The sequence below is a fragment of the Bemisia tabaci genome, chromosome 4, assembly GCF_918797505.1.
Source record: "Bemisia tabaci chromosome 4, PGI_BMITA_v3".
NCBI classification, from domain to species: domain Eukaryota; kingdom Metazoa; phylum Arthropoda; class Insecta; order Hemiptera; family Aleyrodidae; genus Bemisia; species Bemisia tabaci.
The window spans coordinates 16,156,298-16,179,037 of NC_092796.1; the positions used below are offsets into that span (position 1 = coordinate 16,156,298).

The 22,740-nt window shown below is 40.1% G+C and overlaps 1 protein-coding gene across 1 annotated transcript in view; it reads left to right on the forward strand.

Annotated features, from left to right (window-relative positions):
* Positions 1–22,740, forward strand: part of LOC109034384 (uncharacterized) — a 286,237-nt gene that overhangs the window by 246,824 nt on the left and 16,673 nt on the right. The window contains exon 8 of the mRNA XM_019047502.2: positions 15,136–15,303. Within this exon, the coding sequence (XP_018903047.2) occupies positions 15,136–15,303 (168 nt within the window). The remainder of the gene's footprint in view (positions 1–15,135; positions 15,304–22,740) is intronic.

Sequence of the window (22,740 nt, forward strand, 5' to 3'; positions counted from 1 at the left end):
AATTTTGATAGTTTGAATTTTGATAGTTGATAGTTGATAGTTTGAGAGTTGAAAATTTGGTTATTTTATTTAGTTAAGGTGATTCGATAGACGCCATATTTTGTGTCAGAATGGCATGCGACATATCCCATCAATTGGTTCCATTTTTTCATTTACTCATCATTTTTCTCCAATTTTAAGTTTCGCAATTCTGTTTTCAGGAGACTAAAGCACTCACTTATCAATTTGTATATTTATATTGAGTTAAGGGTAGAGACGTATTCCTCACCGGAATTGAGGAATGGAGGTGTTACAGTAAGTCCGGCATTAGGTTCCATTTCGACATCAGCGACGATCAACGCTACGATACTGGAAGCCAGTCTTCCGATATTAAATCCCTAGCGGGGAAGAAAAAAAATGCCTAGATTTCGCTAAAAATCCCTAAATCCCCAGATTTGCTCAAATATACTTAAAAAATCCCTAGATTTTGCAAAAAGCGCCATTTTTATACGAAGAATCATGATGTCATTCGATGTAGCGATTTGCAATATTTAAATCTGATTGGCTCGTTTGAATTTTGGCGCTCTCTGAAAGCAGTGCTAATCCAGACCAATAAAATGAAAGAATATTAGTTGATTTCTTATTATTAACAGGTTGAATGCAGTTGAATGTCAAGTACATCGAAGGACGCAATCGTTTTAATTTCCGGCTTATTTGCGGGGAAAATAGTGTTGCCAAAAAGGCCTACAAAATATAGATGAAAAAATGTTTTCGATTGTCGAAGCTAGAATTGAGGTTAAAAAGTTGATTTTTGGTAACTTTACCTCATCAAAAAAAAATCCCTAGATTTCCTGAAAAATCCCTAAATCCCTGGAAATTCCGGAAAATCCCTAAATCTAGGGATAAACCCTTAGACATCGGATGGCTGTTGGAAGCATTAGAGTCAACATTTGAAACGCTGCTGCAGAATTTGCCGGGAGTATAATCGAGTGTTGAAAGTCAGTAGAATTGAACAATGTAATAATTGCTTTCCGAAATAAGCGTTATAATAAAAAAACCACGAATCTGAACTGTTAATACTGGAACACACCTTCTGTAAATGTACCTTGCGAGAGATAAGTAAAAAAATAGATGTACTGGAGGAGAAGTGCTTCTCCACAGAGTTTGAAGAAGGAAAAAAAATGCCCAAATTTACTTACTTCAGCATTTTCGGCAAAATCACTGCAATTTCCGAACCTTTTTCTGGCCAGGGGCCAAAATTAAATGATTATGAAGGGCCACTTAGATGTTGTAGATAAAAATAGGACTGTTGAAAAAGTCGCCGTTTTCAATAAATATGTTCCCGGAATGGAAGACATCTAGGGGAAAATTGTTACGATTTTCCGATGCAAATATTTTCCTACAATCTATTTTCCTGCGTTTTGGGATTATACGTACTTTTAGTGTGTTTTCGTGTCATTTAAATGTCGCTTTTTTTTTATGTGTGTATTAAAACTAACTTGTTGCTTTACAAAATTATTATTTTCCATTTCAGTAGTACGAACTAAACTGTGCTTACGTTTTTTGAACATGCAAATTTTGATGAAATCGTCCATCAAGAAGGTTTTTTGTTTCCTGTCACTGTGAATTTTTTTCCTCCATAAATTTTAAGTATTCCGAGTACTTACTGTGTAAAAATAATAGATTTAAATTGACTGTTTACTTGTAAGATGTCGAATCGATTTAATTTTGATATTAGAAGGTAGAGGTATTAATTTTTTGTACTACTAAAGAAAATGCCGGATTGTGCATAGAAATTGCCAGTCTAAAGTTTCAAGAATGAGAAAATAATCAGCCCATGAGTGGGTCCAGAATGAGGGAGAAGGAAAAGTTGAAATAATTTTACTGGAAGGAGGGATAAATGAGGTACTCACCGAATTTATTCGTACAGAACATTCAAAAATCCCGTGAAAAAACAGCTCACAAATAAAAGCAAATTGCCATAGAAACTTCTTCACGAAATCACACACACAACGAAGAACGAGGCGCTACAGACGAGTCCGTCCAGGACAAGTTAAAAAATTCCCATGAGCCGAGTGCCGTAGGTTAAGGGCCCGTTCGCCAAAACTAATCGGAACTGTATGAATGAATTGCTCCTTTTAAAAATCAAAACAATATCGAATTGCGATATATTACACAGTTAAGATAGGGCTATGTCCTGTCGTAAGCGGCGACATACAGTCGATATCATTTCAATAATCGCCCCAATGGCCACGATAGTTGTTAGACGTTTACGGTTTCCCTGGTAACCTTTGTTTGCTATCAGCTGATATCAAGTAATATGACTAGGAAGCTCCAACCCAGTGGTTAAAGCTTCCTTAACCGCGAAAACTTTAAAATTCAAATTTTCAAATTTTGAACGTAAAGTACATTTTTTCCATCACGAGATAAAAGCACAAACAAGTTTTGAATTGTTGACTGTATCACCATGATTCCAAAAATACAATACACAACATAGCATTGACTAACAATAAAACAGTATGCAATAAAATAAAGTCATGACAAGGAACATAGCCGAAAATGGCGCCGATTCCCATCAACCAACGCGCGGTCTCTACAATGTAACATGCTGCATTGATACTCCCCAGCTGGGACCGTCCGGAATAGCAGCTCTAGTGCAAGCACCAGAGCCGCTAAAATTAAAGTGCTTTAGAAATCATTTTTGAAACGGAACCACCTTAATATTTACAAAACACACATCATATCGACAGCGTAAGTCCGCAAATACATGTCTCGTTTGCGGTGTCTGAAAATCTCCGCCTCTATGCTACTTTTCTAAAGGAGAACTAATTGACATCATTCCTTTAAGTTTTTACTGAATTTTCTTCGCACAGAGAAGAAAAATCACGACAGTTCTAAAGAATTGCCGCTGAGTACTTTTCCGTTAGAAAAAGAAAGTATGACAGGAAGGTTGCGCCGTCGCAAACCGAGTTATGCGATTGCCGACTTACACCGTCGATTTTCTCCTTTCATACATATTATTTTTTTTTTCATAAATTTAAATGAGAATAATCCATGTAGATTACAAACATTTCAAAACCATGAGTTGAAAAACGCTGACTCTGCAAGTTTAAAAATTAGAGCCAAACAGAGCGAAGCGGCGCCGCACAGTGGATCGAGTCAATTTGAGAGGTCGGACATGAATTTTTTTACTAAAACTGCAAATTTTGATGTTTATTTTGTCACATTTTAAGTTTCAAGGGGTGCTTCGGGAAGAAAATGTGACGAGGAAACCAATGGATTCACTTTTAGAACCTTAAGCTATTGTATAAACGGAGTTATAAGCGTTTAAAGTTTCCAAATTGTGTCCGACCGCTCCTGTTGACTCGATCCACCGTGCGCCGGCGCGACGTGCGCGACGTGCTGCCAACACGAAAGGCTCGCTGGCGCCTACAAACCTAAGTGGATACTTCTTGCATTGCGCAATGTTAGAAGTATCCACTTAGGTTTGTAAGCGCTTTTCGCACTGGCCTCCCGCTCGCTGTGCATGCCGCGGCGCGGCACTTGTGGTGCGGCACAAATGGGTCAATGGTCAGATCTAGGTTTGACTGGAAAGTGGAGTTTGTCGTAACATACAATTTTTAAATGAGGAGTTGAATCTTAAACAAAAGCGCCATTTTTTATGACCAAAACTAAATAAGACAAATCCTCACAAATGACTGAGGGGACCTACTTTTTTTCTTTCCTTATGCTGATCTGCCCACATTCTGAGTATCCTCTACTTCAACCTCCAATCCTCGTCCCCCCCCCATCGTGATGTCATCAACGTTGGAAAATCCCGGATAAAAATTTGAATGTTACGGAGCAGCGATATTTTTTTATGCGGCCAAAATTAAAACGGAAGAACCCTCACTAACTGTTAATGTAACTCTCTCTCTAATCTGCTCATATTCATCCTTCTACCTTAAGATGCTCATCGAGTCTTTTACCCAATCGTTTCCCTCATCGCGTCTCGGTGCGAAGCCAGATAACCTTAATAGAATTGTCACTGACTTCACAACGCTTTTAAAATGCCTCTAATCTCAAATTGCAAAGGAGAGGGAAGAGTAGAGGAAAGGTTAAAAGATGCAACGTAAGTAAAGTGTCGCGTCATTACTCTATCCTAGACTAAGTCCCTCTTACAATGTTGTCGATATGACTCTCGGCTACAGATACCTTCGATGCGGATCGTCTTGCATGGTTCAGTAAAATAATCTTGTGAAAAAAAACTCTGAATGAAAGAATTTCGGTATAAAGTTTTAAATGTAAGAGACTAGCTTTTCAAAAAGTTTACCAATAATGGGACAATACTAGCAATTGTTTAAAGTCATTATTTGAATCAATATTTTTTTTCGGTTTAGATTTACTGTCCTGCTTTAAAATTTTATACTAAGCTTATCATCACTGAAATTCACGAGGAACGTTACGCTCAAAAGTTTCAAATGTTTTGAACAACATTTTTGCGAATATTCATTTTCCAATTTGTGTATGATTGAACAAAATGATGTCGGTATTCTTTTGAAGAAGAGCATCGAGTTTATTCTCCGCCCAAAAATTTAAAACAAATCGATTCGATCAGCCTTTCATCTTAAAATTCACTACAAATTTTTCACCACTTTTCGTTACGAATTTATTACAATTTAGAAAGTTTCGAGAGGATGAAGAGCTTTTTGAGGCCGAGTGTTGTCATTTTATTTCAAAAGATAAAATGGATTACATTTTGCAAAAAGGAACCAGAAGAATTGCGATGATGCTAAGATTGTGCAATTTCATTCTTTGCAAAGAAATTACTGAAATCATGATAAAATGTGAAATTTACGTTGTAATTTTGTCTTAAACTTATAGTTTTTAGCGAGTACAATAGATACCGTTGTACGGTAATCAGTTTCCTTCCGAGCAAAGAGTTGGACATCTCAGCAACATTGCATGTTCTTGTTTCAGTGTTTGCAAAATGAAATCCAAATCCTACCGTTTGCATAGGGAGGAGGAGAAAAGGAGACACCAAATTTTCTGTTCACTCCGGTGACAGTTCACCCTCGGTCCTACGAATAAGATCCCTGGGAATCCGGCATCAGGGCGTTCGCAAACCTTTTACGGGGTCGTATTTTATACCATTGTAAAAGGACTGCTCAGACGCCGCCGTGTAAGCCGCGCGGAATTTTTCATTTATTCAAGAGTTGTTATTTTCAACGAGCCAACACTCAAAGTTTAAAACTTTAAACGACCCCGGCAAGTCCCTTTATCGTTTCACGCGGGACCAGCGCTCCTTGTCATTATCTCCCGCGACAAGGGGCTCGGATGGAAAACCCATGCTCACACCTGCTTATTTCGACGCACGCTGCAAATTCAAAGTCGGAACCCCCCTCCCCCCTCCCCCCCCCGCACTCCCAGCGCGGGCGGGAAAACTCTCCGAACGTCATCGCGCGGAATGAGGTTGAAGAGCTTTGAGAAAAATGTAACCGAATGAAACAATAAACGAGACAGAAGTTCGAACTTCCGAGTTTTTTCGTCACGGTCTTTTCCGCGTTTCCCAAGCGCGAGCGCCTCACCGGGACCGAGTTCGAACATTAGTTTCCAGTCCTCCGTGAAGATGCTCTGCGCACTAAGGAAGAACGCCGTATGAACTTCGAGAGTTGCCAATTTCCCTTGATAAAACACGTATTTTTGACGACATTCGTGCATATTTTTCCTTGCAATTTTCAGATACTTCATATTAAATTGCGTGCACAATTTTCTGAAACTTTTGCGAAAAATATTCACAATTTTCCCGGTAAATTTGGTTTTTATTGAAGGAAACTTGGCAACGCCAGATGGCGCGTACGGCGTTCTTCTTTAGCTGCGCATCCCGGTCGCGAGTTCTTTGAATTTCATCGCTTGTCTCATCCGGGAACTTTTTTAGTTTACAACTCGGAGGCTGATGTGCGGCAAGAGCGTTACAACTTTTGAGTGTGTCCTTAAAACAGAATTAGAGTTATAAGTCGTCATTTTTCTTGCTTCCTCCCCAACTTGTTTGGACGCGCGGAGAAAACATTGCATCGAATGATATTTGGACGTATTTCTGCAAAACAGAACTATGTTCGTTATGACGTGAGCCCTGTTATGCACATATTCTTATGAGTCTCGTGGCTCATGTCTCTATGCACATAGTTCCGTTTGACAGAAATACGTCCATTTGTGATTAGGTCAGGCAAGAGAGCACTCAAGGTAGACAAGAATTAAATGAGATAATCAGACCAACTCCTGAACTCCCTGAGGGCGTTGGGAAGATAGAGGACTTCAGCGGGTGGGTATCGCAGAGCGCTAGAGAGCCCTGTGGAAGCAGCTTTTATACAAGTTAGTATAATTACACCAAAACGTAAAGGATTCATCTTGTTGCCTTTGGTACGAAGGGAACTAAAAAATTTCAAAAATTGACCCTTTGAGAGCATTTTGAAGTTGGAGAAGGATAAGTTGCGAATTTGGAAAAATAAAAAAAAAAACAGCTAAAGTTTGCCGCTTGCCACTTGCCACATTTAGAAGCTATTTATTTAGAAAACCTATAATAGCGTGAATTATGCAAATTTTGACCAATATGTGATTTTGAGAGTCGGGAGTTGTTTAGCGCCGGTGACCCATCTATGAAAAATTCTATATTTGAAATCTGCAGGGTGAAGCAGGAGGCCATCTTATTCTCTGCAGATTACTAAACCAATGTGAAAATTATTCGTCTTTGTGAATATCCTCAATTCATGTAAGACAAACGAAGGTATTCGATACAACCACGCAAAATGAAGCAAATAAACGAAGCAAAAACGAGCCAATTTTTTGGTGAGTTAGGGATACGCATTTTAATACCAACTGTCCAAATTTCACTTTAATTTGCAGGGTGAAACTTTTTAGAAAATTCCATCAAAATATGGCCTTAAAAAGTTGAAATTTGTCATTAGTTTTATGTCGTTTTGTGACGTGCTCCACTTTTGCTGACAGTACGAACTTAAAGCCCCAAGTTTAGTTGCATCAGGAAGTGTGAGTTGATTTTGCGTTGATGTAAAAATCACTTAGCAGTAAACTAAGGTAAATTGGATCGCATGTGGCAAAAAGAAACCAGCGCGATTACAGTGTCTTCAAAACGGCGCAACTTCTCCGTTTCTTTTAAAAATATTTAAAATATTACAGTTTTAAATTTTACACAATTATTTTCCTTTAAAATTAACATTTTTTTGGTGGAAAGCCAAAACTATTTGCTATTCTGAGGCAATTTGTAGATACTTATGAAGAGGCAACATTTTTACAATACTGTAATTGCGTTGGTTCCTTCTTGCTAAATTCGCGCTCCAATTGAAGTGATCAACTATCCAAGTAACTATAATGAATTGGAGAGCGGAGCAAAGCTCTTATCAACTCTCACCTATTTCATTCCGATGCAGACCAACAAGTTAGAAAGCTCACCCTTCATCTCTGGAGGAAACTTGCCTAGCTTGAGTTGTAAGCACTGAACAGTTGAATTGCATTTTGCAAAAAGGAACCAAGAGCACATCGTTGTTGCTAGGATTGTGCGAGTCACGTTCTCCGCGATAAAATTATCGAAATCGTGCAGAAAATTAAATTCACAAATGTAATTTTCGTCTGGAATTTGTCGTTTATCGAGGGTAAAGATAAAACTTGTTTAGATGATCAGTTTATATTTGCAAGAAGAAAAGTTGCACAATTTTAGCGACATTGTAAATGCTCTTGATTCCTTTTTGCAAAGAAAATCCAGTTTGAGTGCTATGCGCTTGAGCCAGGATAATTGTTTCCTCTTTTATGAGCGGACAAAAGCAAGCTTGCCCTGAAATCTCCCAATTTCAGACTCGGTGACTTATAACCGAGCAACGTCTTAAAAATGAGACGGAAACTGAGCTAAGAAAATAAGCAGGGAACCGGGGAGATTAGTGGGTCGAGCCGTTGCCACGTTGTCCGACAAATTGACCTTCACCGATGGAAATCGGGCGATTATCCACGCTCATCTGACAACTATCGCACAGTTCAAGAGAGCATCACCCGGAGCTAAGCAGCTAACAGGAGCAAGCTATTAGATGCTCAATTATTTCCTCGATCAAGTTGTAGCTTTCAAGTTTTAAAGTTGCGATGCGCGGAGTAGTGGAGGCCCGAGGGGGGGTACCCCGCCTTACAGATTTCCCCGCTCCCGAATAACACGCGACGAGGCAATGCTCAGAAGTGAGTCGCTGTGGCTCCGCTGTGGCTTTGCTTTTCGTCCAACGTTGCCAATTTGAGATTTTTATGATGGCAGAGCTGCACCAGGCACCTAACTTTCAAAATTTGATTGCATTTTGCAAAAAGGAACCACTAGCATTGCAATGTTGCCAAGATTGTGCAACTTCTTTTGTCTTGGAGGAAAACCCCGATTATCCATTAATAGTTTCTATTTTACTCGCTAAAAACTGTAAATTTAAGACAAAAATTACCATCTAAATTTCATAGTTTTTCACGATTTCCGCAATTTTATTGCAAAAGATGAAGTTGCACAATCTTAGCATCATTGCAATGCTAGTGGTTCCTTTTTGCAAAATGCAATCCAATTGACTCTCGCCCCCGATTCCAGAGAAAAGGACAAAGACGAGAAATAGATCAGTCGGGCTACATTTTGCCATGAAGAACTACAGTCTCTGGCTCATTTTAGAAACATCATATGTGCCATTAGTACCCAAATGCAGATAAGTGTTTTTTATGGATGCGCCAGATATTGTAGTTCCTTATTGAAAATGAAGTCCAGTTGATTCGCGAAGTAATCCATAACGCAGATGATACTTGCAGCGCGATTGGATTGCTGAACGGATCTCACTCTGGAAAAAAAAAGTATGGTAACATCTACTATAAGTCTATACTTGCTTTTTACACAGTAATACTGGGCGGTGAAAAAGACCAGCATTATAGTAGTATTCAACAGAACGTAGGTGGTACTTACTATAATATGGTAAATTCTACCATAGAGCTTGGTGTTTATTACCATGCTCGTATCACTGTGTCAGAATATGGTAAAATCTTACCACATTTTCTTTTCCGTGATTCAAGATTCTTTGCTCTCGTGTATAGGTATAGAGTAACTGTAAACAGTAAAGGGATCCAGGGGGTTTGGACATCCCTCGACCGAAGGCAAAAACTTTTTGCTATTTTGGGAGATTTTTTAAATAATTATGAAGAAGCAACATTTTCACAACACTGTAATCGCGCTGGTTCCTGTCTGCCAAATGCAATCCAAGTAGTTTACACGTTCAAACGAAGAAGGTTTTTCATATTTTATACGCTGTGGATATAGGTTTCAACCCACTTTTCCCAGGTGCACCTATCTTTCAAAGTCCGTATACCTCTCTGGATAGACTCGTGCAAGCCCATCTCGCTTATTCACACTGACGTCACGCGACGCTCAAGATATATAACGTTTTCCGATAATATAACGATTTCCGATGTTAAGATAACGTTTCCCGATGTACTTTTGGTCCGTACGGGTGTAGGGAGAGTCCGTACGGCACGGAAATAAACACCCGCCCCGGAACACTGTTTCTACCGCTTTTTCTCAGTAATCTTTCTTTGTCCAAAATTGGGAAGGGAAGAGGGATAATTTTCGAGGAGGGTGTAGAGATGCCTGGAAGAGATCTAACAAGGGAACAGCGGGCTGATCGTTAAAATTGATGGACATAGCGATAGACAAAGAAGACATAGGGAGTATGGGGCGATCCTGAAAAGAGCTGAAATGAGTGGTTCCTATAGACTTAGGGGCAAATGATGGACTAACTTTAGGGTCTCTTTTTGGTTGCCATTAGTTAGTCTATCACTTACCTCCTTTCTCCATAGCAACCATCCGTTTCAACCAGTAGGATCGCTTTATTTTTAATTTGTCTTCCTTGTCCATAGCTTTGTCTATCAATTTCTATAATCAGCTCGCAGGGCGAAAGGGTTGCAGCGGGCTGATTTGTTGAAATTGATAGACAAAACGATAGACAAAGAGGACATAGGGGGTATGGAGCGATCCTATTGGTTGAAATGGGTGGTTCCTATAGACTAAGGGGAAAATGACGGACTAACTCTAGGGTCTCTTGTCGGTTCCCGTTAGTTAGTCTATCACTTACCTCCTTTCTCCATAACAACCATCCGTTTAACCAATAAGATCGCTCCAAATTCCCAATGTCTTTTTCGTCCGTAGCTTAGTCTGTCAATTTCAAAAATCGGCCTGCAGGGATAGGTCAAACAATTTGGAAAACGTCTTTTATGAACGGTACCACACAGAATACAAGAATCAGCGAGCAAACCCATCGATCAGTGGCGAGGCATCAATGATCGATTACCGATATTCCCCAATTTGAAGCTGTGGTAAAGAATCGATTACCTATTAAAGTGTTCGTTCTGAACACCCTGTTTATCGATATTTTTCCGTAGGTTTGAATGGCAGATCAATCGACACATCGTCACCTTCCAGGCAAAGTATCACAAGCGCCATGCGACGTTTAAAAATTTCCGCCGCCATTTTATTTTTTTACAGAGAAATTGTTCAACGAAGCTGTCCGAAAATTTCACTGAATTTTCTTTGTGCTGCCGATGAAATTTAGTGCAATTTCCAAACAGATTCAACCAACAATTTCTCAGTAAAGAAATAAAATGGCGGCGGAAATTTTTAAACGTCGCATGGCGCTTGTGATACTTTGCCTGGAAGGTGACGACATCGTAAAGCACACCACGCCTCTGCCATCGATAGACAGTTCCCGTAGGAGTATCGTTATCCGACGCGGCATCAGTGCGAGCATGCATGGAGGAAGGGGGAGGGGAGGAAGTCGGGTTAAGCGAGTGTGCAGCAGGAGCAGCAGCGTACTGTGAGCGCCAGAGCGAGTGAGTGGGCAAAGAGGCGAACATTGAACAAGAAGCGAGCAAATTCGGAAAAGGGAAAACTGGGAAAACTTTTAAAGCAAAGACGCCGAAAGAATTGGAGCAGAAACAATTTTCCTCTTCTTTCGGCCCACCCCCGCCCCCGCCCTCTCGACCACCCCCCGCCCCTGCCGGGTTCTAGCTTTTAATATTTCCGAAGCATTAGGAATACACTACTCGCCGGAGCTACTGGCAGATTCAGAGGATCCTCTCCCCTTTTTAAATCCACGTGTTTACCGGGAGCGTGTTACGTCATGGTTTGTAAACTCTTCCTGCTCCACGCGTGTGCGTCATGAAAAAGGAAGGGGGGAGTAGAAACATATTTAGGAGCGAATGTTTTCACATTTCTACGTTTGGTTTCACTTACGCAGATGGTATGACCTGCAATCTTAAAGAAGAGCGAAGGTATGAAACTCTACGGATTCTGATCGGTAGCCCACAATGAGAACAATACCGCCGGGTAAACTTGCCAGCCGTTGAATTAAATTATTGATCTCAGCACCTTTTTTTTACCAAATATGGTCAAATTTCGTGAAAGTTGGTCAAAGCACCGAAAACTTCTGATGATCGGTAATTACCAGGAAAATTAGTATTTCAGAAAGATTTTTTAACAGCTTACACTTTAGAAAAATTACATAAAACTACTAGCGATAATCGTGGTAGTCCCCTTGTGGGCCCTCTATGAATTTTGTCAGATAAATAAGGAGAGGGGATGTAGGATTGCCCGGCAAATCTCCTAAAATTCGATAGACAACGGTAAAGGGAAGGTAGGACGGGGCGAGGCAGAGGTCAAAAACTCGGAAAAAATGCCTGATGTCATTCCTGGGTGGTTCTTTGTTCATGACCACGCTCAAGATACGATACGATGTTCCTAAAATTCAGAATTGAGACGTCCAGAATACTATCTATAGAATACAGAAGAAGATACATATATATAGTTTTGTACAAGAAAGAAGTTTTAGAAGTTAGAAGAAAAAGAAGAAGAGGAGAAGAAGAGGAGAGTATAAATTTTTCGTGGTCATTTCTTCATATTAATGGCCCAAAAATAACAAACCAAACCAAAGTTATACCTGAACTTTGCAGTTGAAATCCCTTAGTTTAACTTGAAGTTATAAAAAGTTCATCACTGATTAATAGAAGTCAAAGTTGTGAAATTAAAACAACGTTGTGACCTCTAGGGCCACAACGATGATCTGAATAGCTAGAAACTTGTATTTCGGTGTGCCAGAAAGCGTTTTTCGCTAAAATCCAATTTCCGATTTTTGGACGAACCTTGAAAAACAAATTCCCCTCTTACAAATTTTCGTCTCGGGACTGGGGTCGGTTTTCTTGTGGATGATCACACATAAGAGAAATGTGAGTAAAAATTGCACTGTCTGCTTCATTTTATTTCACTTTCTTAGTGCCAGAATTTTCTTCAAAATTAGAGGTTAAGAGCAGAAATTTAGGTTGGCGCATGGAGCTCAAAACGCCTTCGTTTTATCGAATAGGCAATACGCGCTCCGGGACGTTAGTTTAGTTGCATTCTTGCATTAGCCATCGATTGCATGGCGATAGGTTACTAAGAGTTGTTTTCCGCTAGTCTTGTGATGACTGAAGTTTCCAATTTTGAAGACTTGTATACAAACCAAAAAACCTGTTTAAAACAAACAAACAAAAAGTACTTTGAAGTGTTACTTTATAAACTTTCCTCTTTACCCTCTTGCAATTAGAAACGCAACTACGATGTTAATCCTATGAAACTCAACTCGTACACATTAATGACTTCGATTGATATTATTCATATCGATGGCGAAGCCTGTCAGTCTGTTTTTTCTTTCAACTTTTGCAGTGTGCTTTTTATATTTGTACTCTTGTGCAAACTTTTGAAGTTGGAAAATAATAAATATCTGCATTTACAGCTCATATATCATCCAATATCATGACTATTCCCAGCTTTACAATTTTTTCATTACATACTGCTGATTTTCTAATCGATCTAATTGAAAAGAGAGTATAGCAGAATTATTCAAACAGTGCGCTCTTTTGTCATACTTTTTCCCCTCTTCAACGGCGAGGGTTTTAACAAAAACTCCACGTTTTGATGCGTGGATGATACATTTTGCGTTTGATTTTTGAGAGAAATTCAACTTAAATTGTTTCGTGCCCTTATTACTGCTCAGCAATTCTAATTCGACGACGAAAAGTGACACCACACAAAAATCCAACGCACAGAACGCGGCTATCGATCACACTTTCTTCCGCATAAATTGCGGAGACAAAGGAACCATTTTTCTTCCCTGTGAATTAAGTAGGTATTTGTTTATGACAAAACAATTTCCAAGCGGTTGCATTTAGAATTCGAAAAAGAAATGCGGCGGTGTACTTGTCATCTTACTTAGAGTGGGAGGAAAATATTCCGAGCTGTCTCTCGTTATCCGCAAACAGACGACGCCACTTAGAAAATATGATCGGAAAAGAGGGTAACGGTATTGTAACAAGGTTTCCGTTGTCTAACTTCTTCAAAAATTCTGATGATTTATATCTTTGATGTTACTTTAACGTGACAAAAATAACGCGAGGCGAAAGTCTTCCTCCCCTTACGATTTCATACTTAACCTAACTTTCAATACATCATTCATTATAATCTTGTATTACACCTCCGAATTTTCTGTTGTGGGTACCATTCATCTAAGATTCGGCAGGGCATCCTACACGTTTTCTGCCAAGGGAGGCCCAAGTACTGAACCCTCGGTGCTATATCGAAGTTCCGTTACTACAACCCAAAAAAATATATGTTTACAAAATGGAAAATTTTTGTGGGCCGTGTTACTCAAAGTTTTGTTGTTTTAAAATCGAAATTTTAACCATCGTGTAATAGTGATTTGGCATCATTGAGTGCTGAGCTTCGAATTGGCCTTATATCAAAGAAGCTATGTGTAGTGGGGGAGAAAACCCTGTATGCGCTTTTCCTACTACAAGTAGGCATGTCGGTTACTTCACTTCGTGTTTATTTCTTCTTTTTCCAAACGTTGAGAGCAAAGTTTATAATCATCCGAACTTCATTCCAGTGACGTCCAAAACTCAACGGACCGATAGTCTTACTCAGAGTTAATCTGCTTATTTCCTGGGGAAAGCCTTGTCTGGTTGACATTGTAACTGAGGGAGTAACTCATTGTAACTCGAGATTTTCAACACAACATCACTAAACGGACATTTTAACGAGCTGTCACTTAAATTTAACAGTATAGCTTTGTAATTAGGTCCCTTCAAGGAAACACAATGTTTTTTCGATACAAAAAAAGTGAAACATACCAAAGAAAATATTTGTAAAGTTTTTAGATTTTGAGTTGTTAATTTTGCCGAAACTGTTCGAGTTGGCCAAATTTTTTTATATCTCTTACCAGCTCCCACAAATGAAATTTCGATATTTTTAATAGTCATCTCAATACTGGCAAAATCTCCATTTTTCCGGACAGTTTTCGCTGAAAAAAGAAGAAGAAAAACTGCAAGACCAATCAAATGACGATAATGGAAAAAAGTGGTGCCTTATTAAAACAAGTTTATTGGTCATTTCAATTGGTCATCTAGCTACGAATTAGAAAATTGATTAAGGAAAATAAAATCAAATGAAATTTATCAAAATCGCAAATTCAACACTTTCATTGTGTTAAAACTTACGAAATTCAAAAATAACCATCCTGAAATCTTACATCTGCGGCAAGGTTGCAATTTTTCATGAAAAATAAAATCTTGAAATTTCATGTGAAATATTTCATGAAATTTCCGAAAAATATGAAAATAATTTAACATATTTTTCGAGATTAAAAGCATATATAAATGTAAGGCGACTAGTTTTTGCTTTTTTAGTGTTTTTTGTGCTTGTTGCATACCCAGCCCCTAAAAATGTGTTTCATATGTTTCATATTTTTCACAATTTCGTGAAATTTCATAAAACATTTCACGGAAATTCTCATATTTCATATTTCTCATTTCACCCGTGCAACCCTGATCTGCGGGCTCAGACTTTCACACCGAGCCTTGACCCCAGAATCTGGAGCCTGGGCCTAGTGCTACGTCAACACGGTTCGCCCCCAGAGCCTAGGGCAGAGAATTGCGTTGTGGGGTACCTTCATGAACGGGTAAACACTCGACACTGTCGACACGACGGACTTTGATGCTGGCTCTTTGAGCTATTTAGCTTGTGTGACATGTAAATGAGGGACAAGGAAATGATATTGGATCGGCGATTGATTGTTTCAGGCAACAAGTACCGCCGGACAATGCGCGCGGGTCGCACTGGCGCTCCACTATTTGCATATGACTGCAGGCATTTGGCTCCTCGTCAACTGCGCTCATGTTTGTCTCAGGATATCCGTCAAATTGCGCCACGCTATTGCCGCATGGTGTCTTCCGCTTTTTTACGTACTGGTGAGTACCCACGTTTCCTCTTCAATGTTCCGGTTTTCCTCTGCGGACTGTTTCAGATATCGAGCATTCAATTAGTATCGGAATATTCCAATCAGAATGCGTTGAAGATAATGACTCAATATTCAATAATAGATTTCGTCACCTTCCGGCCGAAGTATCACAAGCGCCATACGACGTTTAAAAATTTCCGCCGCCATTTTATTTTTTACAGAGAAATTGTTCAACAAAGCTATCCGAAAATTCCACTGAATTTTCTTTGTGCTGCCGATAAAATTCAGTGAAATTTTATAACACATTCAACCAAAAATTTCAATGTTTTGGGTGTCAAAATCAACACAAGTTGTGTAGAAAATAATCGAAGCTTTTGGCATTTAGCCAAAACTTTTGGCTAGTCTGTAGTTCTCCTCCAACATCCATCGAAAATAACGCAAGAACACGAATATTTTTTTACACTGAAAAAAAAAGATTGGTAATATTTACCATTCCATCACGCTACATTTCACACAGCGTCAATTCAGAATCAATTCTGCCAGAAGAAAGGTAAACGTTATAAAGTGGTACATGTAACTATTCCTCTGGCAGAATCGACTTGAAGATCGGTGGAATTTACCATTCCTTCACGCTGCACACCGGACTGAGTCAATGGTAGAATTCGTACACAATTTGGAAACTTTAAAAGATTATAACTCGGTTTATAAAAAATTTGAGGTTCTAAAAGTGATTCCATTGAATTTCTCGTGAAATTTTCTTCTAGAAGCACCCCTTTAAATTTGAAATAAGACGAAATAAACATCGAAATTTGCAGCAGGTAAAGGTCAAAAATTTCATGTCCAACTTCTTTGATTGGCTCGATTCACTGTGCGCTGTGTGAAATACAGCGTGAAGGAATGATAAATTCTACACATTTTTTTTTTTTCAGTGTGCCATCACCGAAACAAATGAATATTTTAATTCCCAAGAAAAATCCCCCGCAAAAATGATATCTTGTTTTTCCCCCAAAAAATAAACCAATAGCAGAGGCTTCGAAACGTTGGAATTGACGTGCATTTATATCCATTTCAATTACCGATTCACCTCGTAGAGACCCAAAAAGACGATGAGTTGCATTGTTCCGATGAGCGTCATCGGAGAAGTAAAAACAAAAGGGCAAAATGGAGGTATGTGATTGACTGCACGGAAGCAGAGACCCTCGATCCCCGACTTAAGGCGTGATGAAAGAGACCTTATCCGTCAAATTCTTGGGTCTGATCAAGGGAATAATACATCTAAATGACTTTCCAGAAACTTTTTCGCGGCTCGGAAGCTTCTTTAATTTTTCTCCGGCATGCCGCCGCCGCCGCCGCCGCGTGAGAACTTTGCAAATTAGCATAACCGACTTATTTAATTAAACTTGAGGGAAACTTTTTCTCCCTGATGCTTTATTCATCCTGAAAATTACTTCTCAAAACATTTTTCCTCCCGCCGTATCGGACTCTGTCCCAATAGCATCGGCATGCTACATAGTTTTCAGCGGTATAGGCAATCTCAAAATACGCCTCAAGTGATCCCGAGGACGTCAATACCTCAGGGTCAAGAATCAATAATACTGCCGTGATAGCAAAGAGAGCAGTGAGTGGAAAAATGTAGGTATTAAAAATAATCGGATTCAGTAATACAATTACAAACAAGAAAAGGCGACAAAATGTCTCATTCCGTGAGAGTACATTCATTTCTAATTTTGTCGTCTTTCGGTGATACAAGAGACAGCACCTTTAATTTGTCGAGTTCAGAGAGAAATCAAACACGCAATTCGGCCTGGAACGGCGTGGCGCAGAGAGCAAGGATTACGATGGCTTAATATGAAAAGGAGAAGCCCTCGGCGCGGCGGTAGGCATGTCCACTTATTAACGCCTACAAGACTGCATGAATACTTCACGCATTGCGTCACACGCAGTGCGTTCAGCGGCGGTCGGCGTGAAACGCACAGCGCCAACAAGACTGTAGGAATACTTCACGCATTGCGCCAAACACAGTGCGGTCAACGCGGCGTGGTGACGGAAGTTAAAATTATTAAACCACATTTATGTTTGTTCTCGCATAATTTTTACGTTCATTTCTTACGAATGGAAGGCCTTGTCCACACAAAGATAGGTTTACGAAACTTAACTTTCGCGCAGTTCTGTGAACTTTTTCTAGTAGTGTAGACAGGGCTTTCGCAAAAAATGTGTTCAACACGAGTAAACGCAACTTATGCACCCCTCCCTCACCGGCACGTTCACTTGATGGTTTTTATTTACTGATGTTTCAAACCGAATGAGGAGGGGGCGGCAAAATACAGGCGGCCCATGGGCGGCAAGGAAGTATATGTAAATTCGGCCTTGAGTGCTGTCTTCTGCAAGCTTTCGTGGTTGCGTTTTGGACACGCAACAAACACATTTTCAGGTTAGAAATTGGCAGAAGAAGACGGCACTTTACTTGGAAGCATACTGTTTTCATAGGCTCTCCGGAGAAATAATGTCACTTACTGCTGTCTTGCCCGAAACTACGTCATTTTTTGCGCACTTACGGCTTTCTTGTATGTCTCGTCTTTATAAAATTGAGATGAATTTTACTGTTTTAGCGAAGTATTTCAGTGATTTCATCTAAAAGAGATTAGAAGAATTTTGAAATAAACTCGATTTCGAAAATTTGACACTTACTGCTCTCTTCGCCATCACGGCAGAATAGGTGCCTTCTTATCAAGAATACACTAGTGGCCACATTGAAAATATAATTGCAAAATCAGCTTTTTCCGTTCAGTTCATTCAATCGTCCCATTCGCCCATGAAACCAAAGTCGACCCAGAGGCGGATCCAGGAATTTGGCAACACCGGATTTTCTCCATTTAAACCTATATAAAAGAATCGATTCTTATCGGAGCTTCTGGCCCCTCCAAGAATCGATACATCTCAATAGGTTTAAATGGCGAAAAGACAATGTTGCCAAATTTGCTGGATCCGCCAATGAGTCGACCGGAATCAACAAAATGAATTTTTATATCCTATCATATGGAGATACAAGTTTTACATGGTCTATCCTTCGCCGTGTATTTCTTGTACCTATGTAAAAACGAGGAAATTCTTACTAGAAGCCGACAACTTTGCCCGGGGATGCGTACGTGCCTTCCGCTGGATCCGAGGTTCTCGCAAAGGCTCTTACGGAGTATTTAAACAGATAAAAGGCCATGTCGTCGAACTGCGGAGCGGAATCTTATTCAGGTCCCTCCGGGAAGTGGGCTGCCAGTGTGAATACTCCTATAATCTGACAGCCACCAACTTAACCTCTAAGTAGCGGAAAAGTAAACGCACGGTCCTTGCGCTGCCTTGCTGGAAAGAAACGACGTTTGAACCCTCCAACCAGTGGCGTGGCGTGAATTGCGATGTATCGATTGTTGTGCCATTTAAACCTATAGAAAGAATCGATTACTAAGGTGTTCGCAGCGAACACCCTGTTTATCGATCCTTTTCCATAGGTTTAAATGGCACAAAAATCGATACATCGCAAAGCACGCCACGCCACTGCTTCCAACATTGCAAAATTTCTCGAGATAAAATATTTATCCTTTGGCAAATTATGAATACGAACGTATGACCCAACACGAGAGGATTGACTTCAGTAATGAAAAACTCAAAACTGAGCCATCGGAACAAGTGCCTTCCTTCATTAACTCACCGCAAAAAAATTTGCTTTAACACGATTATTTTCCTCTCTAAGAAACTTCACTCAGTTTCTATAGTTTCCAAGAAAGGTTTTCATAAAGGGAAGTATAGTAACGTCCGAAATTTTTCACGCTATTTTTCCTTAACACAGTGGAATTTTGACTACGCACAAATTCTCTTATCTACAAACGGCAAAACTGCAAAACGCGAATCTAATTTTTGGCGTTTCAAAATCTGTGATCCTATTTTCTTTTATCAAATGAGACTAAATCCAAACTATTGCTTGAAATTTTTGTAAAATATTCTTCACGCAGAGAAAAAAAATTCAGAGAGAGTTTTCAAGAAATGACGTTAGGTATTTTTCGGTTTAAAATAAAGTAAATTACGTTCGGTAGTCCGCAGCGTAGCAAACCGAGATTCGCGTTTTTACATTTTCAACGTCGTTATGACGCATTACAAACGTAATTCTCAGGAAGATGAAAAATTCTGATTACCGAAGGAAAACAAGCAACATGGCTCGAGGTCCCGTGTTCATTTGAAGCGAAAATATGAATGGGCCTAGAATAAAGATGAAGATGGGACGTTAGTAGGGTTTAGAGTTTCCTCCTTATTGACTATTGCCCTGGCTTCTTGGAGCGTAAGCCTCCCCAATGAGCACTCCCCATTCTTGCCTCCCTCCCGAATGTCCACACGAAGTCTCATTAAATGTACTTAACTCATCAACGTGATGTGATTCCCAAAACCCAACCTCGGGACCTTTTTCGAGTGTGGTTAATGATTCGCTGGGTCCACGCTTGGCTTTGGATGCCCGAGATTTTGGTTCGATAACCTGTGGTTGTTTCTCGGTGCACTACCTACGTGTTGAGTGATCAACAGTTGAAATTCGTTTTGCTGTGAACAAATGCTGTCCCAGGCTTATTTTAAAAACAGCGTTCGTGCCGTTAGTTTCCCTTTGCAGGTGGGCGATTCACATGATTTAGACACACCGAAAAAAAAGTGAAGTTGATTTAACATTCTGTATGTAAAAAAATTTTGTAAGAACTCACAAAACGCTGAATAATTAACCGCTGTAGAAGTTACTTTATCTATATATGTTAAGATGTAAAAGTAACTGCCATGACGGGTGATTCAGCATTTTGTGAGTTTTTGCTCACTTTTTTTACATTCAGAATGTTAAATCAACTTCACTTTTTTTTCGGTGCAGAAATTTTAGTTTCGAAGTACAAAATGTAGTCCAGTTGATCGCAGCTTTAAGGAGAGCAATCGAGAATTTGCAGGTGTCTGAAATCTGGTGAATTCCATGTCTAAAATGGAACTTTTGAGAGAGCTGAGTACGAGAATATCCTTGGTTTCTAAACTAAACAATTATTGGAGGATATTAGACAAAATAACCGAATATGCTAAAATACATGTGTTTAAATAGGGAATGTCGCCAGGAGTCCTCGATGAAGTCATCGGTGAGTCCTCGATGAAGCCATCCGTGTATCGATGAAATCATCTATAAAATCACCTTCGAGAAAATTCTGAAGAATAAGAATTCAACAACTGTTTTCAAACGTGCACTTATATGACCTGGTTACACGATCAAATTCCCGTCAAATTCCGATCAAATGGTGACTGGTGCGCACCATCCTCCATCAAATTTCTGCGGCCTGCAAAAATTTGATGGTGGATGATGGAACTGTGGAGCTCATCCTTCATCTGATTTCCACACAACCGTGCTTATTTCATGCTTATTTCAATCAACACGCTGTTTTAATTAATTTTACTCATCAATCTAGATACCTCTCGACCGCCATCTTGGACATCATTTTGATCGGAATTTGACGGGAATTTGATCGTGTAACCAGGCCACTACGTCAATAATTCAAAATACTATGTTCCAAGCGTAGTTAGTTCCGATTTATCTCGCCTCCTCTCTCCTCTCCTGATTCTTTTCCGTCTTCGTCCTCTCTCTTTTCTCTCCGTTAAATGGACCTGGAGCACACGGATCTTCCGAGTGGGAGGAGGTAGTGGAATTACCAAGGTCGCCTGCCCGTTGCATGCAAGTCTGTTGTTACGTCATCACGAAGGCTCCCATCAAGGGAAAGAAGGAGAAAAGGGGATTCAATGAACTTTAAGAGCCGGCAGCGCACCCACGCTCGGAGCGCTCCTACGGAATATAATAAAACATTCTGTTAGGTTACCGCTTAATCTTCGCCTCGCAAGACGGAGCTTTAAGCTCAGCTCGAGCTTTTTACGAGCCGGGTCGAAGGTTCGCTCGCTGCTCCCAGCTTTCAATTTCCTCCAAATCCACGCGACTATTTACATTCACCAATTGATTACAATTTATATTCGCGCTTTGCTCCTTAAATCCGCATCAGCGTAGCATCCCTCCTCCCTCCCCGCGCCTCGATCGGTATCACGGCATCAAAGTCGGATCGCAGATCTCTCCGGGTCTCGGGCGCAAAAGCTTTAAAAATGGAGAGTGTAATAATTAATTTTTGCCTTCCTTCTTTCGAGCTCGGCTCCCGCGGTTCCGTTGGTTGCCAATTTTCGCCCCCGAAAACTGCTCGCGTTGGCCGACTTTGCTGCAGCTCTGGCAGTCTGCCCGGCATTCATTGATCCTCCCCTGAAGGGTTTTTGAGCGAGGGTGAATGAACAGTCGTCCGTTGAATATTCAGCGCTTGTGAGAGAAAGGTCAAATGCCGGTGCTCTCTCTCTCATTCGGTTGAGCTATAGCTTCCCGAGGACACTTAATAAAACTGTAAATAAATCAAATAATGTAAAAACAGAAATTGCATTGACCTATTATATATCGCATTTAACGCTCTCATCGAGAATAAGTAGACATCGCATGTGTCAAAAATACTATATCCGCTGTGAGGTGATAACTAAAGCATCCATGCGGCTCAAAACACGAGCAGGATTGCCATTGCTGAGGGCTAAAAATTACCTGTTGGCCGTTGGTGCCTCCACACAGTCTGGCAACTCTGCCAATGAGTTTGCAGCTTTACTCAGCCGAGAGAATTTCACTTAGCACAGAAAAGACGCTCTCATAATGACGTTACGCATGAATACGGTCTTAGGGTTGAACATTTTTGAAGAATGAAGCTGATTTTAAATAAAACTATCATGGGGTGATATGATTTGATCATTTTGATTCCTTTGATATCATATTCGATGCCTGCTCATTTATTCCTCTTCTTCTTCTTCTTCTTCTTCTTCTTCTTCTTCTTTTTCTTCTTCTTCTTTTTCTTCTTCCTCTTCTTCTTCTCCTCTTTCTCCTTCTCCTCCGAGCAACAGGCCATTTGGTACCTAATGCTTTTAATGACCATAAAGCCTATTAAATCGTAAGTGTCATAAAAAACAAAAATCGGTAAATACAAAGGACTTGTCAAATGACTAAAAGCAGGAATAAAACATTCAATCATCGCCCCAGGATAAGAGAGCCAGCTTTGTGTCCATCTCTCAGGCGGTCGTTCAGATGATCTATCCCCAGTCGTGCAAACTTTCGCTAGTCTCTCTCTTCATCCATTTCGGTCAAAATGCTCCGATGCACCACAACCTTCTTCTGACACTAGTCCATTTGACAACATCTTGCTCACCACAAGCATATCTGATGGACTTGCTGGTCTGCCGATGTCGAAGTGTAAAACTTGCTATCTTTCTCAGAACTTTCATCCCAACTGTGCCAAATCGTTGTTTGGTGCGCTTTGTTTCAGCCCTCGTCGTTTCCTTCATCGAATTCAACTTTGTCTGATAGTCCCGTCTGATATTA